Source organism: Athene cunicularia (genome assembly GCF_003259725.1).
Source record: "Athene cunicularia isolate RWA chromosome 21 unlocalized genomic scaffold, athCun1 chr21_part1, whole genome shotgun sequence".
Lineage (NCBI taxonomy): Eukaryota > Metazoa > Chordata > Aves > Strigiformes > Strigidae > Athene > Athene cunicularia.
This window is the reverse complement of record NW_020799127.1, coordinates 4,313,050-4,326,765: the sequence shown is the minus strand read 5'-3', so window position 1 is coordinate 4,326,765 and position 13,716 is coordinate 4,313,050. Positions and strand designations below refer to the sequence as shown.

The 13,716-nt window shown below is 40.6% G+C and overlaps 1 protein-coding gene across 1 annotated transcript in view; it reads right to left on the bottom strand.

The window, feature by feature from the left end:
• The window catches only part of CLSTN1 (calsyntenin 1), a 46,035-nt gene that overhangs the window by 27,624 nt on the left and 4,695 nt on the right, over positions 1 to 13,716 (bottom strand). The window contains exon 2 of the mRNA XM_026862940.1: positions 2,595 to 2,717. Coding sequence (XP_026718741.1) covers positions 2,595 to 2,717 — 123 coding nt within the window. The remainder of the gene's footprint in view (positions 1 to 2,594; positions 2,718 to 13,716) is intronic.

The following is a 13,716-nucleotide window of genomic DNA, read 5'->3' as shown; positions in this document are numbered from 1 at the left end:
GTGAAGCAACCCAGCACGACTATATTCAAACTCCATTTTCAAAAGCGTGTCATTTCAGATGTAAAATCATACAGATTACCCTAGAAACAAATGTCTATACAATCTGATTTGGTTTTGCACACCTGAATTTTAAGATCCTACCCATAGCACAGAGCAAGCAAAGCAATAAAATGTTACTTTTACTTGCCCCACAGCTCATGTACTACACAGCATTTAAATGAACTATTTTCAAGATGTCTCAACATGCTCAAAATGGAAATACAAGCAAAAAGCTCTATTTAAAATATTTTAAACCTGCAGACAGTTCAAAAGTTTCACAGCTCAGCTAGGGGGCACAGTTAATTAAAATAGCCAACTTTTGAAGCATGAATAAATTTGATTTCTAAGTAGGAATATACCAGTTAGGGCTGAAACAGCCCTTTAATCCTGAAAACACTTTGTTTTGCTGTGAAAACATGTCAGTGATCTAATGGGCTTCTCACACTTACACACCCACATCGATGCTGCTGGACAACAACAATGCTATTCTCCATCCTAGGACATGACTACAGCACCACCAACTAGAATTGATAACGCTGATTCAACACGTCTCCCACGTTGGGTCTCCTCAAAGACAGACTCAAGTATTGTTCCATTTAATGGTAGACAAATACTTCTACAGAATCCCATAGCACAGTCATTCAAAATTTACGCAATTCAAACCCAGAGTCACATCAAGGAGAATTTCTTTACAACATTAGAATGCTGCGCTCAGATTTTAACATAACTATTTTAAATCCATTGTTCTGCTGCTGCAGCTTAAGGATTGTTAGGTTTTGATGTATACAACAGTATATAGTGTTTATACAAACATTTAATAAAACCAACTTCCAGCAGGAAAAAATGTTCACTCAATGAGATTAGGTTCATATAATTCAGATCAACACAATGGAAAAGCAGTCTCATTTGAAGAGATGCTTTGACATTGGATTTTCCTCTGCAAATTCAACAACATATTTGAAGATACTCTGCCAGTACTTTCTTCAAGCTTCATGATATCCAGCACTCAAAAAAACTTTACTATCCACTAAGAGGTATAAAACTGCCATTTGCAAAATCTGTTCAACGCTGTCAAACTACCAGCGCCTACATTTAAAGCTTGTAAGAACTGCAAGAGATGATTCATATTCTCCTACTAATCACCAAAAATGCAAGTCAGCCTTCCTATACCTCTTTTTACTTAACCAATTTTGTGTATCCCAACAAAAGCTTCTTCATTTAGAAATGAAGTTATTTTGTTCATAGACAGCAGTTTTATTTCCAGTTAAGATCACTTAAGAGCCTCTGCCATGTGTATCCACTGCATGAGAAAGTTTGAATTTCAGAGGTTTACCATTATCTCTGAACTTCCTGAATTTGTAAGGCAGCCTTGAACATAATTACACCCTTATGAGAATGCAACAAAACTGTTACTTTAAGTACCACTTTAGAAAATTGTGACCGAGTTGCCATAATACTGCAGCACACAATGCAGTTAGCATGCTGAACACTTCAAATGGCTGTTAATTTAATCACTCTCTTTTTTCTATCACTTCCTCCTTGAAGCCAGCCTAAGCAGTGTTCCCAAAAATGGCTAATGTGACATCCTTTAGGTATTTTATTAGGATTTTACTCAAAAATTATTTAACCAAGTAAGCTCCTGCAAGTATCTAAGCTAGTGTTATCCACTATAATTTATTTAAATACCTGCAGATGTTTGAAGAATACCATCAGGCAGTTTTCTAATATTTTGTCAAACCAAAAAAGTACTTTTCATGCATCTAATTAATGAATACAGTATTCTTAAACAGTAGTTTCCAGAAAAAAACCTACTGCAGAAGTTTAAGAAAACTGTCATGTCTGTCCAATGCTGAAAGTGAGGAGTTCGCCTACATTTTGCAAATGGCTTGCATAGCATTCTCTATATTCGTTAGAGGAGAAAAAGTCTTTTCTACGGGTAGAAAAGGCCCTCTTTTTTTTTTTTTTTTTTTTAAAAAAAACCTGCCCCAAACTCCTAAGCAAGCTCATCACAGAAAGTCTAGATTTGTACAGGAATTCTCAGTCCAAATACCGCACAGAAGAAATGCAATCTTTATTCCACTAATTACTGCTTTCAATCTATTAAGTCACAAATCAAATCAACTAAGAGAACCATAAGCTCTCTTCAGATTAAGAAAATAATTGTTTCAGAACTCCCAGACTGAATGCTGTGAAACGTGGAATCCAGAAGACCAAAAAAAAGGTTAGACACTATGACAAAAAAAAAAAAAAAACAGGAAAAAAAAGAAAGCCCACCAACCACAAACCTCCAGCAAAACAGAAAAATTAATATATGCACTTGAAATTGAAAGCAGCACAGAATATCTGCAATATAGAGTACTCTCTGGTCTGGGTATTTGGATACAGCTGTAAATATGAAATCAAACTCTGGTCCATGAACAAACATTTCTTTCTAGGGTCTGAAAGCTTCGAAGCACTATGCTACTGTTATGGAAAACACACTAAGTAACACACAGCATTTGTCATCAAATAGGATTTCTACTTCTTAAAAAGAGAAATGCAGATTAATTCTTTACCTGCAAAACGCAGAGGTGCATCTTTGTCCAGGGCTATTAAGGGAGGGTCCAACAGTACCGTGTTGTCATTTTCTGTAACTATACCGTGATAGGTCGTTTCAATCCATGGCTTATGCTTGTTAACTGAAAGGAAAACAAAGAAAAAGTCAAAACGTTTGAAACTGACAACTTCTTTTAAAAAAATGCTTTATAATACTAATTTCAGTATCTTCCTCCTTCATTTTTCTAAATCATAACCAGCAGTTTACTAAATTAAAAAATTTGAGACAAAAATCTTGGCTAATCTATTCAGAAGAGTTCAGTGTCCCTGTAGGCTTTCCAAAAGTAGCTCAGAAAAATCTACATCAGTCTCTTAACTATGCTGGGATTTAAGATGCCCCTGAAGTGCAATTCAAAAACCTTCCAACAGAGATGGGGAGCTGCTGCCATCAGTGCCAAGTGTGACACTAGAAAAACCTATATTCAGCACCAGTTGAAAAAAGACTGGCCAACATGAAACACAGGGGTTTGCTTACACTGTTTCTCTCCAACTTGGAAACCTGGGATCCAGCTGGTGGACTACTCTTCGGAATGTGAAGGTTTTTTCCTAGTTTCAGCATTTTGTCTTGTACAGGGTTTTTTATTACCATTAAGAGAAGAGGCAGAAAAGAGATCAAACTTAACTAATTTCTACACCCGGCCTACACTTGCTGAGGAAATAACCAGGGAGTGACAGACATTGCTGTCTGTTCTGTCCCAGCATAAGATCTATCTCTAGAACCTTCCGTGTCAGTTGTATCGGTCATTGATATGGCCTCCCAGGTAAAGGAAGACTTGACTGCTGAAGCTAGGGAACTATGCAAAATGCAGGAAAGGGAGAGAGAGGAGAGGCTGTCGAAAAGAGCAAAACACCAGCTTTGCCATCCCACATCTCAGCTGCAGAGACGCAACTCAAGTGTTTCAGGCCCTTCAGGGTTTGGAGGACTTGTACTCTGTAGTCTTTAATCCAACACATGCCTAATGCAGATTTCAAACACTACTGGAAGAAGCGACAAAACCTCAGGCCTTTAATGTCATCTGAATGCCTTGAAATCTGAGTAAAATACTGACTACTTTTTGCATCACTTTAGTAGTTGCTGTAAGAGGCTGGGAAACTCCACTGGAAGAGCACCCATAAAAGCATCCTTCAACTCCGCACAGAAAAGTCTGAAAACCCATCACTTCAGCATGTTTAAGATGACTAGTCTTGTTCCTCTGCTGCAAAGAAATGCAGTATCTTTCCTTGACACCTTGCAAAAATAGTTTTTTCTAGCACATCACAGAAGATGCGAGACAAAATCGTATGTTACCTACTAGGTTATCTACTATGCGACAAGCCAGTGTGAGAAAGCCCTGACTATTAAATATTTATCTTTATGTTATGTTCTCCAAAGATAAATACAGCTTGTAGTCCACAGAACCAGTATATATGATGTAACAACTAATTCTTCTTGACACGTGAATATACTGTTTCTCTTAGTCTAGCTCTCTTCATGCTGAGGTTCTACATGCATCAGTTTCACCTCAATTCTTTTGGGCAATGTATATCTGCTACTTATGTAAAGTGTATCCCACCCAAGTCACAGAAGGCAATGGTGGGGACTGGGAGAACAAAGAACCACCCACTGTAGGAGAAGATCGGGTCTGAGACCACCTAAGGAACCTGAAGGTGCACAAGTCCATGGAACGCAATAAGATGCATCCACAGGTCCCAAGAGAACTGGTGAATGAAGGGGGTAAGCTGCTATCCATCACATCTGAGCAGTCAGCATAGGCCAGTGAAGTTCCTGCTGCCTGAAAAAGGGGAAAACATATCCCCCATTTTTAAAAAGGAAAAAAAGACGACCCAGGGAACTACAGGCCAGTCAGTCTCACCTCTGTGTCCAACAAGATCACGGAGTGCATCCTCCTGGAAACTACGCACATGGAAAATAAGGAGGTGATTGCTGACAGCCAACATGGCTTCACTAAGGGCAAATCATGGCTGACAAATCTGGTGGACTTCTATGATGGGGTTACAGCATTGGCGGACAAGGGAGAGCAAGTGACATCATATACCCGGACTTGTGCAAAGCATTTGACAGTGTCCCACATGACATCCTTGTATCTAAATTGGAGAGACAAGAACTTGATGGATGGACCACTCGGTGGATCAGGAATTGGCTGGATGGTCGCACTCAAAGAGTTGCAGTCAACAGCTCACGTCCATGTGGAGAGCGGTGACAAGAGGCATTCCTCAGGGGTCAGTGCTGGGACCAGCGCTGTTCAACATCTTTGTTGGTGACATGGACAGTGGGATCAAGTGCACCCTCAGCAAGTTTGCTGATGACACCAAGCTGTGTGGTGCAGTTGGCACGCTGGAGGGAAGAGATGTGCCATCCAGAGGGACTCAGGCAGCCTGGAAAGGTCAGCCGATGCAAACCTCAAAGTTCAACAAAGCCTACTGCAAGGTCCTGCATGTAGGTTGAGAGCAGCCCTGCAGAGAAGGACTTTGGGGTATTAGTGGATGGAAAACTGACTGTGATCCAGCAATGTGCACTCACAGCCCAGAAAGCCACCCGTGTGCTGTGCCAGAGCAGTGTGGGCAGCAGGGTGAGGGAGGGGATTCTCCCCCTCTGCTCCGCACTCATTAGACCCCCCCTGCAGTGCTGGGGCTAGCTCTGGGGACCCCAGTGTAAGAGGGATATGGACCTCCTTGAGCAGGTCCAGAGGAGGCCACGAGGATGATCAGGGAGGGTCTGGAGCACCCCCCCCTGTGAGGACAGGCTGAGAGAGTTGGGGGGGTTCAGCTGGAGAAGAGAAGGCTCCTGGAGACCACAGAGCAGCCTTCCAGTACATAAAGGAGCTACAGGAAAAGGGGGAGGGACTCCTAATCAGGTAGTACAGGGATAGGATGAGGGGTAGCGGTGTTAAACTGAAAGAGGGGAGATTTAGATTAGATAGAAGAAAAAAATTCTTTCCTGCGAGAGTGGTGAGACTCTTGGCACAGGTTTCCCAGAGAAGCTGTGGCTGCCCCCTCCCTGGAAGGGTTCAAGGCCAGGTTGGACAGGGCTTTGGGCAACCTGGGCTAATGGAAGGTGTCCTTGCTCATGGCAGTGGGGTGGAAATAGATGATCTTTAAGGTCCCTCCCAACCCAAACCATTCTGTGACTCTATACTTCAAAAAACCTCTTAAGACTACCACACACTCTTCCTTTCTAAATAAATACTATTCACCCAAGTCTAATTCTGGAAGGTTGTACATATCTAGCTGCTCAGAACCCATGGAAAACACTCATCTAGAGGGCCTGAAAACTGCTCCTTACCATACAAAACCCAGTCACCTCCAGCAAATGATGTACGGTCAAATATAAGAAATGCTTTGCTAGAGGGTACAACAAACATACCAAACAGCATTCAGTAAGTGACATCACCTAGATTTTGGTCTTCATGAGATCAAGTAGGTACAACTTCTGAAATAAATGCCTGTGCAATCAGAGCAAATTATATACTACAGTTAGAACACTATTACACAGCTGAGTCCTGCTATTCCACCCTTCTAAGGGATTATTTAAGCAGATTGTCAAAAGAGGCAAAGAAGTAAGGCCAACCTAGATGTCTGAATCCTGCCTCTCCAACAAACTAAAACAGATTGATATCTGTCATATGCTTACCCAGGGTACTTTAAAAAACAGTGATAAAAGGACATTTAAACAAATGATTAAACCTAGAAGTAGAGAACTCATACAGGAAACCATAATACTCTCCCAATATGCTTCCATCTGCAATCTTTTATTGGTTAGTTGCAACTAACTGCTAGAGGATACAGTATCTTCATACATAATAATGCAGCAAGAGAGAACTCACAACAAACTATTTTAATGCAAACAGTGTTTAATTACCACCCTGTGGTTTTACTCAATATGGCAACAGTATCTTTATTGCCTCAATACACTCACACGGGCATGCTTTCAATATTCAGCATACCAAATAGCCAGCTAAATGTCAGCCACATTGTTCTATTTACCCAGAGAAGTACAGTGCTGCAGCACCCTCCCAGGAACTTGGCGTTTGAAAACAAACTTCATCAGGCTCAAAGGGACTAACACATCATTCCTCCCTCAGAGGGAAGGCGCTAATAACTGTTTGAAGTGCGAGTCTCCAATTGAAACACGTCTCTCCATTTAAATCTGGTCTAAAGAAAAGTGTGCCACTAATACAGCTATGGCTGTTAGGAGCACGAGGAGGACACAGTTACGTATTTTCCTGCTAGTGCATCTGGGGCAGTTACACCTCAACTGGACATACAGAGTTTTTTCATCCATTCATCTTAAGTCTTAGCAAGGACCTAGTATAGAATACTAGAACAGATCTCCACCAGAAAAAAAAACTCCGTCTCCATTTCTGAATGTAGATTACAAATTTACTTATTTTTAAGCATTGAGAAACCTTCTCCTGATTTAGCAACCTACAGTAAATCCCACTACTGTAGGGTAGGGAGTTCTATAAAAGCCTGAAGTACTGCAACCACATATGAACAGAATTATGAGTATGCTGAGCATCTGCAGTGTCTAGTGAACCTTCAAACAACAGGCCCAGTTAAAAGCAAAGTCATGTCCTTTTATTGTGCTGTAGACAATAAAATCATAAAGCTTAAACCCCTTTGTGTTTAGGAAGGCTAAAACATCACCAGATTTTAAAACATAAAGCTTAAATCCCTTTGTGTTTATGACGGCTAACATCACTGGATTTTAAAACACCAAACTTACTGCTGAATATCCAGGAAAGGCCTGTTATCCATATTTGTGATCTACTGACTCCAGCATAACCACATACTGTAAGAAATTCTCAAGCCAACATTTGAAATCTGAGGCACAGCTCATGAGCCCGACATTACTGCTTCCGTTGAACCAGCTGTGAAATTGCACCAAGTGTTATTCTGATCTCAGCTGGCTTAAACAGCATTAAACGTTGGACTGAAAACTATACTTTCACATTTCTTCCCTCTTCAATTGTCCCAAACCTCCTGAAATCTAAAGAGAAAGCTGTTCAAAGCCAGACTGTTAATTTCAAACCGAAACAGTCGGCCTATTCCAAGCTTGACACTAACAAAGTGCCCTGAGCTGTTAATCTCTTGCCATTTAACTGGGATAAACTACACAGGTTTCCTTGAAATACAATATTCACACTATTTGTAAGCGCCTCAACTGGAATCTGTCGTAAATCCCAACTAGCATTTAATCTAGTCAAGTGGGGGAAGCTACTCTGACACAACAGCCAGCTGCCCTCCACTTAGTTTTTAGCGGCAAAAAAAAAAAATTAAAAGACAGCTAAGCATACCTCTTTTTCCAGGTAGCAAACTGAATTGGAAAGCTCGTGTTAGAGCTGCTGCCAAGCAATGCCTGAACATGTATTCGCAAGGTAAGCACAAACCACATGTCTAACTCGGTTTATCTACAGGTAATTGCCACCAAGCTACAGGAGAAAAGGGAACAGTGCCTGATGTGACACATGCTGAACACTGCTTTTTAAAATACTTTTTGCTCTAGACAAACGTGCTCACTTTGTCACGGCACTAAACAGACCAGCTTTTACTGCTACTGACCAGCACTACTACTGACTTCTGCAGAAAAGGAATGTACCTTAAAGAACGGATGCTTCACCAAAGCAACGGCTGATGGTGCAGAATGCAATCCATCAGATCAACTAGCAGCAACTTTTTCCTGCCGTTTAAAAGAATTAATGAATGTAAATGAATATGTAGCCAGGGCAATGGGGTTTAGGGCTAGTTTGAAAAAAGTAATCAAAAGCTATCATCGTAAAACAATCAGAATTAATTCAGTTCTAGCATTTGAATGCAAACATATTCAAATTAAATGCACTTATCAAAGTCCTTTCTGAGGACTTCAGTTATCTTCTTACAAGCAGTCAGAAGTTCATTTGACTTAAATGGGATCTGGCACCTATATAATGGAAGATTTAGAATCACCTCAACCAGAAAACACTGGAGCTGAAAGTATTTTCTTCTTGTGGTTAACTACTACTAATATATAGTGTTCTTTAGCCACACCACATATCTTAAGAACTAGGTCAAGGTTATTTATGTCAAATCAAATTCTTAAGAATTAACTGGTAAAACACATTGAATGAACTCAATAATAAGCACTAGAGTTTGAAAGTTAGATGTTCAATCTAGTGACAGTAAACATAAAATATGAGTTTTTTAAATCCACCTTTGAGACTTCATGAAAAAATCCAGAGACTGCACAAAAAGAGAATTATATTCTCTGTCAATTCAAGTGCACTGCACTCAATGAGCCAAGTAAACAGTCCTTTACTCCTCTCCTGAACGTCTGACAAAAATTTTGACTACTGTACATCTTTTGTCTTCTTGATGTAAGAGAATACAAGCATGTCTTTCCATGATGACGACAAAAACTCTAAAGCCTGTCTTACCTTGCATATTCATAATTTAATACTGTTCTGATGAAATTTCAAGCAGTATCATTAAAAGAACAAGTTTGTATAGTACATAACCACAGAAAAATACAGCTCAGCCAAGGAGTAAAGATCTACACAATAAAACATGCCTTCTCCACCCTGAAAGTAAAGTTTAATAAGAAAGGGTGTAGCATGGCCTGATTATAATGTGTGTTCTGTTCCTGCCCTAGAGTCACCAGCCTGCAGTTCACCTCTGTTAGAAAAGGATGAGGATTAACTCTGTATATAAACAACCTGAAATCTATCAATGGTAATGAAAAGATTTATTTAATTGGTCTTCTCATACCTAGAATTTAACAAAAATCATTGTCTTAGAACCAGGTAGAAACAATGGGATAAAACTGAACACAACTTTTGCTCAAATGCGGAGTTTCTTGATAGCATGAAACTTTTCTTATCTATAGCATGGGTTCAAGACAAACTACTATTTCCATTACTGGGACATGAAAACTGTAGGCAGTAACAAAATCTAGGGGCATGAATCTGCACTAGGAGAGGGATTAGCTAAGGGCACAGGCATCCACTAACATTAAGCTCTATGGTTCCCAGTTGACGGACAATCAGGGGGTTAAAATTCATCCCACAAATTCAGATCTTTATCTTGGAATCTTTTGCCATGGATAAGCAGCACTTGTAATTTGTGCTCTGGAACCTCAGCTGTCATACATTGGGAGCACCAGGTGATGTTTGTAAATTGTCAGGTGCCTACAGTTTGAGCCTGTACAATTAACACTAATTCTCCAAACACCATATTCAAATTAATGGCTGTAGGAATTCAACAGGTTTTATCAAGTTATATTTGCCTAGAGAAAAATCTCTGGTTTGTCACCACTTACAGAGTTTCCTGTTCTACACTGAACCAGTCACCTAAATCTGATTTTATTTGTACAAAGATACATGGAAGTTTTGCTATAAACCTGAAGCTAAGGTACATGACTCATTAGAAACTAGTTGCAATTTTTATTATCCACAACTGCAGCAGAAGGAACATTCAGAGTACCAAAGACCTTAGACAGAGGATATACTGACCAAATTTCAATTTGGATAAAAGCCTAACAGGGAAAATAAACCAAGCAAAACAAAAATATCCCACCACGAAAGAGTCTAGATAGGATTAAGGCAACAAAGCCTTAATTTTTGAAGTGAAATTTAAAATGTTTTAAACTAAACAGAACACTGAAATAGAAAACATAAGCCTCTAACTATAAACATGCATTTAATAAATGTTCTCTTAAACGTTGCTAATTATAGCACAACAGTGGAAATCACTTACTTTCTAACTGTTGTCATATTTATAAACTTCACTCCTTTAAAGTGAATCTTATTTACAAATAAAGCAAACATCAACAAATAAAGCAAACATAGTCTCAGTATAGCCAGCACTTCTGGCTCTACTTGTTGACTCCATTTAAAAACAGGGAAACCAACTGGGAACAGGAGCAGCAAGTTGTTTTCAGTCTGAATACAAAGCAAGTAAGATAAGACCTAATACTATAAACAAAGGACAGACAGACAGTTCTTCAAAGGCGCTGAAGTTTCTAATAATCCTTTCTAAAGGTTCCTAAGGAGGTTTAGTGCCTATTGAAACCACTATGAGTCAATCGGTATGAATCAAATAAATTAGAGTGCAAAACAAGATTTATTTAAGACCAAGGCTTCCAACGTACTGAACTCTCCCATGTTTTGAGGTATCGCTTCTTTGACAATAACGCTACAAGAGGTACATCTCTTAATATCATAAACAAAGTTTCAGAGAGACTTCTCTGAACACAACGACACAGAGAGAGCCGTGAGGCTCAGAAAAATGATAAAAGTGCTTTTGTTCAGGAAACGTCGATGACTACAGAAGTTTCTTCTCCTCTGCAGAGTAGCTACATAGCTATGAGCCACTAAGCTACCAGATACCTAAGATTTTCATGGCAGAAAATGCTGCTTTACCCAGAATACCAGAATTCTAATTTAATCTGTTTGAGGTGAGATGTTCACATTATGCTGCCCTGTGGCCTGATGTGGGTTTAACTTCATGCCTTCTCATGAGAAATGGAAGCTCATGAGCCTGGCTTCTGCCCTTCTTAAATAAACCCCCTCTTTGCAATACTCCAGAACTGGTGATTTCCAGTCTGCTGAAACATTAGGACCTCAAACCAAAAATACATTTACAAGTCTAGAAAAGTTTCTGTTCATAGATTTTCCTGATAACTTGGCACAGACAGCAGAACTTGCAGTCTAACAATATGGGAGAAGACAACTGGGAGGAGAGTATTCCAAACACACGAAGTAAGCCAGACTTGCCCAGAACACCTCTCCTCCATTTCAATTTCCACAGCCGTGTATTATTTTATGTAATATATACAGAAAGAGAGATTTAAAATTGTTTGCATGAACAGATTGCTGTATATTATGCTTTCCCTATCATTATGCATCATAGAAAGGTCTAGCATTGGTTAATTCTGTCTTTTCGCTTCTTCCTAAATCCTTAGAGGAAAAAAAAAAAAACAGCCCTCAAATAGCCAAATGCTTTAGGGTAGTCTTAAATTTCCTTGCCTCTAAAAAGAAGATAGGAACCTAACCACCAGCTGTATATTATATAAAGGCTGTTCCTGTGTTAAAGAAACATCTGCAGTAAGACTGTGGTAGTGAGAAAGTGGTTTGTGGTTTGGATTTAAGACATCCATAGCACCACATAACTTCCTGAAATAATCGCAGATCAGCAAAGCCTCCTCAAGATAGTATTATTTCGATCAATACCCTTCCTAAATGACGGTAAGTTGGAAGAGGCCCAAGGTGACAGAGGTGTATTGCTCTACCTGGTCAGTGATTATGGAAGTAGCAGCCATTAGATGCACTGTCTTCTTGACTGAAAAGTCACTCCATTCCATTGCCAGCTCTGTTGATAAATATTCATTTGCTTCACTTGAACAATCACTATTTGAATGCACTGCTAACTACTGGTTTTCCACTGTAACATTAGTCCAACAAGCTTAGCAATATTTGGGTCAACCCGACCAATTACAAGACAAATTCAGTTGAGTTCTGCATCAGCTGGACAGGAATATGCCTCTTCAGAACCTGAAACCACTCTCTACACCCCTTAAAATAACTACAGGGAAGATGGTAGGTCAGCTAGCTCACACCTAACTTGTGTGTAAGATCACATCCCCCAGAAGCTATTTCCATTTCCTTCCATCATCAAAAAAGAAACCATTTGTCACTCCCCTGTTCCATCCACAGGACTGAAGAGTGGAACTCACCACTTTGGCTCAGCCTTTTGAGTGCTTTTCTGCACATTACTGAACCCAGCACAATTGAATTCTCACCACTTATAATAATCTTAGTGACCTCAGTAACAAGGACTTTTAAAGTCACAGTAAACGGTACTTGAAAAAATAGAACCAACAGTACAGCGCAAAACTGAAAGTTTACCATCAATGCCTCCAAACAAACGATTCTCCTAACAGGAAAATGAATGCAAGTTGCCATAGCAGCTTTCCAGGTGTTCTCCAAAGCTTACTTGTCATTACATGCATCTTCATGTGACATTATCAACAGGCCTACCCAAAGTAGCCAAAATGTCGTTAGGACTAAGGCAACTGCACATCCTAAGCCAAACCAGACCTCATGCTGTAACTTGGTTACGTGTGATGAAGTTTAACAGATCAGTGCCTGCAGTCCTGCAGCTCTTGTGCATTAGACTGCAAACAAGGACAGCCTCTAACAAACCGCAGAAGACCTAACAGAGCTGTTGTCCTGGGCAATGCTATCTAAATTTACCATTCATTTTCAAGTACACATTAGCTTTCTTTGAAAATGGTTTCTGATTTTAAGTTTCATTCATAATTTCAGATGGCAAAGCCTAGCCACTCAACAAAACCGTGCTTCTGTATCGCTGTGGTAAGCATTCGATTTAACGGTTCCTGGAACACTAATGAATAGGTTGTACTTAGATCTTGTGCAGGTAAATTATGGCTGAGGACTTGCCACAGCAGCAGCTTCTTGATCCTATGGAAGGAAATTGCAGCAACATGCTTCCTTAATGACTTGGGTTTTTTTAAGATCAAGAACTTCCCTTCAATGTATTTGCGAGCCATTTTAAAGCCACGCTTCTAATCTACATTCAAATTAAATGCAAGATCTCAAATCCCGTCATAACGATCAGCTGGATCTGGCAGGAACGGCACTCTCAATTCAAGGGGTAACCTTCAGGTGAGGAGCGTTTGCAAGCCTCTTACGGAAATCTGCTCAGGAGGAGACCTGCAATGCGTATACTTTTACTCCACAAGATCGATCAATGGCCACAAGGCCAGTGTTTAAAAATGCCGTATCGCTTGCAGGCTGGGCAAAACTATCCGTGCTCGCCAAGGACTCAAGGAGCATCCTCGGCGGCACTCGGGGCTCGGCTCCCCGGGGGCTCTCCGAGGTGTTTTATCCCCCCTCCTCAGGCGCCGGCCATCAGGCTCTCCCCGGAGCCCAGACCCGGGCTCGGCTCCCTCCGGAGCACGCAGACGCCTTTTCCGAGCCCTCAGGACCGCGGCGCCTGCACCGGGCCGACCGCTCCGGCCAGGGCAGGCGGCGGCTCCCGCCGCATTTCGCCAGCGGAACCCTCCCCCGCAACAAGTGCCCCCCC